At 39.3% G+C, this 3760-nt stretch overlaps 1 protein-coding gene across 1 annotated transcript in view; it reads left to right on the forward strand.

The window, feature by feature from the left end:
- Terb1 (telomere repeat binding bouquet formation protein 1) overlaps positions 1 to 619 on the forward strand; it is a 47836-nt gene extending 47217 nt beyond the window's left edge. The window contains exon 20 of the mRNA XM_057754138.1: positions 408 to 619. Coding sequence (XP_057610121.1) covers positions 408 to 595 — 188 coding nt within the window. The 3' untranslated portion in view covers positions 596 to 619. The remainder of the gene's footprint in view (positions 1 to 407) is intronic.
- Positions 620 to 3760: the final 3141 nt, after the last annotated feature.

Here is a 3760-nt window from a genome sequence, read left to right on the forward strand (position 1 = left end):
ACTTCAAAAGACTCTTATTAAAAACAATGAAAACTGGTATTCAAAATAACAAATGTTATTCTCTATTCTGTGAAGTTATGGAGCCTTTGAGAAGACTGTATCTGTAAGATTGTTAAACTGTTTGTTAACCATCCTCACAACAATGCTGCATTAAAATCTAATGTTTATAAACTTGTTTTTTGATTGATAGATGTGGATAGTGTTTCAATGATTAAATTATTAAAGAAATTACAGTGGTAGCACCTCACTTAGTGATTTATTAAACTGAAGTAAATGTCCATTTGAAAAGTGTCTCTGGCATTGAACTGTCTTATTATATCTAGGGAATAAGTTACACATTTATTTGAGTCTTAGGATTTCTTATTTCAGCAAGTATTAATATATTCTACAATTTCCATTCATTACAGGAAAACGAAGAATTCGCAAAAACTTTACCAAAGAAGAAGTAAATTATCTTTTCCATGGAGTTAAAACAATGGGAAATCATTGGAATTCAATTTTGTGGTCTTTCCCCTTTCAACAAGGACGAAAGGCTGTAGACCTTGCTCACAAATACTACAAGCTGATCAGAGGCCCCAACTGTGCAGCCATATGACTAGAAGAGACTCAAGTTTTTTGTACTCTTAAAATAGAATTTCTTAGAAGATATAAAATGTTAACTATTCTTCTAAACTTTTAAGAGACAGGGTATGAGAGTTGAAATGAGTTTTGCGATATAAACTCTTCAAAATGTTACAATAATTTATAAAGCAAATGCATTTTCAGAAATGTGAAAATTAGATAGAATTTTTCCATGAGGCCAAATATGTTGTGCCTTTAATTTTCCTTATAGTCAAAGAACATAGATCAGAAGAAAAAAATTAGCAGCCTTTAAACATTACTTAACGTTATATTGCCACAAATACTATATGAGACATTTGCTTTTCAATATTTTTGCCTAGTGCCAGTGTTCACTCAATTTCTCAAGCTGTTCAACTAAGGCTCTCACCCAACAAATAAATGTTTGCCATTTGTTAAATGATTCCTCGTCTAAAGGTCAATTATGAGGTTGTATTAGCACTCTCATATTCTCTGATCAAATTCTCATTTTGCTGTATGTTTACTTGCTTTGTTTAATTCATTACATTGTATTGATTTATCGTGTATTTGAGCACATGTGAAGGCCAGAGAAAACAACGTGCAGAAGTTAGTTTTTTCCTTGCACTATGTGCATCCTAGTTCGCACTCAGTTTGTCAGGCAAGGCACCTGCCTTTACCCACCAAGTCATCTTGCTTGTTGCTTTAGTTGTTTTACGGTGTCTCTCATTTCCTCCTCCTGTCCTTCCACATCATTTTTGCTTCATGTTAATGAGCCTCAGCTACTTCACGTTATAGCAGGTCATATCCTCTAATGAACTTAGTCACTGTTGGACATGCTATTGTCTATTTGTAATGTATGCCTTAGAAAGGGCTCAAGTTTTCTCCTAAGCTATGCCCAATTTTATGAACCTAATTTTTATGTCTTTTTACCAGCTTTCCAATAATAGCTAATATAGTTACACCTTTTACATTGTAGTTGGAATCATTTTCAAATAATTCTATCCTGTTGGGTTAGTTTGTGATATATGATCTTATGTAGCCCAGGCTGGCCTTGCACTTGCACTCACTATATATCCTAGAATGACCTTTGTTTTTGTTTAGCAGATCTGGAATTTGCCCCTAGAACATTGTGTTTGCTAGTCAGATGTTCTCCCACTGAGCTACAGCTCCGGCCCTGGTTTTGTTTTTGAGACAGTATCTCACTATGCTGCCCAGGCTGCTTTTGAACTCATTATCCCCCTGCCTTAGCATCCCAAGAGTTGGGATCACAGGTTTCTGCCTCCAATGCCAGTTTATGGGATGCTAGGAATGCATCCCTGCCCCAACACTGTTAGCTGAGTGGTATCTCCAGCCCATGGATTGTTTTTGTTAAACTCTACTATAGGACTGTAAGAGCTCATGTTCAGTTTCTCATTTTGTTAGATTTAGTCTGTGCTGTTTGCCATCCAGTATTTTTGGAAACACTTCTGTGTCTGCTTATGTGAGTGTGCTGCTGCATTCTCCTCTAAATATCAGATGACACCCTGAATGGGCTATTGGCAAGCCCTGGCATCTCTGGTAGCCCCTTCTCTCTACACCAGGCCAGCCTCCTCTTTATTTTTCAGACAGTCTTGTGCAGACCAGACTGGCCCTGAATTCTAGCTCTTCCTCCCTTAGCCTCTCACTGCTAGGGTTATAGACATATGCCACCACCAGGGGCTAGCCTGGTCTTTAGCAAGCTTGGTGTTATCCAGCCCATTTTTTTTAATCCTCTTTTGTTGTGAATTGTTCAATTCTCTGTTAAAATTTGCATTCCCTATCTTTGCAGCATCCTCCCACCTGGTATTCCTGCAAGAAAAGAAAGCTACTATATGCGTTTACATCTGGTGCTATCTTCTCCTTTTGCAACTGGTCACATTAGAGAATTTCATGTAGTGGGGATTAAAGCTTACTGGCACAGAGTTTTCAACTCTACTGTCCTGTGAAAACTCATACTGCTTGTCCTTGTATGATTTCCAATATTGCCTGCACTTCCCTCCCATTTTCCTTTTTCCAGTTTACATTCAAAATGGCAGATTGTATGCCCTTGTTGGATCCTGTAATTTATGCTGCTAAGTTTTTTGGCAGAGCCAGAATTACTACCCTTTACACCTGGAACCCACTTAGGTGATTGCTTTTCCCACCATACCACTTTTCCTTGTATTTATCAATGCTTGTAAAGTTAGCCTCCTTCCATAGAGAACAGCAAGAGCCCCTCAGGTCCAGGCCATACCTTAATTTACCTCTGATAAACACACATTTCTTTCTCTTCCCCACTACTTCTGTTCGACATTTCTTCTTTACCTTTTCACATCCAGTCTCTCCCCCACTACTTTCTCCAATGAAGGAAAGCAGTTACAGCCAATTGTTCTGCTGTCAAATGTTGACTCCCTAAAAGATAGCATTTTAAAAAACTTAAAGCAAAGCCAAGAGTATTGTTAACTGGCAAAAAAAGAAAAAAAAATATTCACAGTTAGTAGTCTACAGAGGCGGAGATGAAAGACAACAATTGAGGATTTGTGATATTCTATGAATAGACATCTTGGGAATTATGCCAGATTCATATAAGAATTCAGGAATAATCATGACTGGGATGTTCTAGCACTGGGACTGTGTTTCAGACAAGGTCTTACTATCTAGCCCTAGCTAGCCTTTAACTTGCTATGTAGACCAGGCTGGCTTCAAATTTACAAAGATCAACCTGTCTCTCCCAAGGGCTGGAATTAAAGGCGTGTGCCACCATGCCAAGTCCATTTTAACTTTATTTTTTTTTTTTGAAGCAGTGTCTCACGTAGCTTGTGCTCAGTTTAACTTGCTATGTAGTCTAAGACCTTGAACTTCTGATTTCCCTACTGCCAGATTCCCGTTGCTAGGATGACAGGCAGACATGCCCAGTGAGTTTTTGCAGAGCGTCTTTCATGGTAGGCCACATCCCAGCCCTTTTATATTTCTGAGCTATAGTTTCCTCACTTATTAAGAGTTAAGCAGGATTCGATGGGATAGCTTGTGACACACAAGGTGAGACATGAACGGGGCTGTCTTCTAAAGCTTGGGCTTGCACCTTCTAAGCCTGCAGGAGTCGCCAGAGCGCACCCAGTTGGGCGGGGCCTGCGGCTCCACCTCCCGCGTAAGGCTGTCCGGCTCGCTGCCTGACCGAGCTACC

The sequence above is a fragment of the Chionomys nivalis genome, chromosome 21 (assembly GCF_950005125.1).
Source record: "Chionomys nivalis chromosome 21, mChiNiv1.1, whole genome shotgun sequence".
Lineage (NCBI taxonomy): Eukaryota > Metazoa > Chordata > Mammalia > Rodentia > Cricetidae > Chionomys > Chionomys nivalis.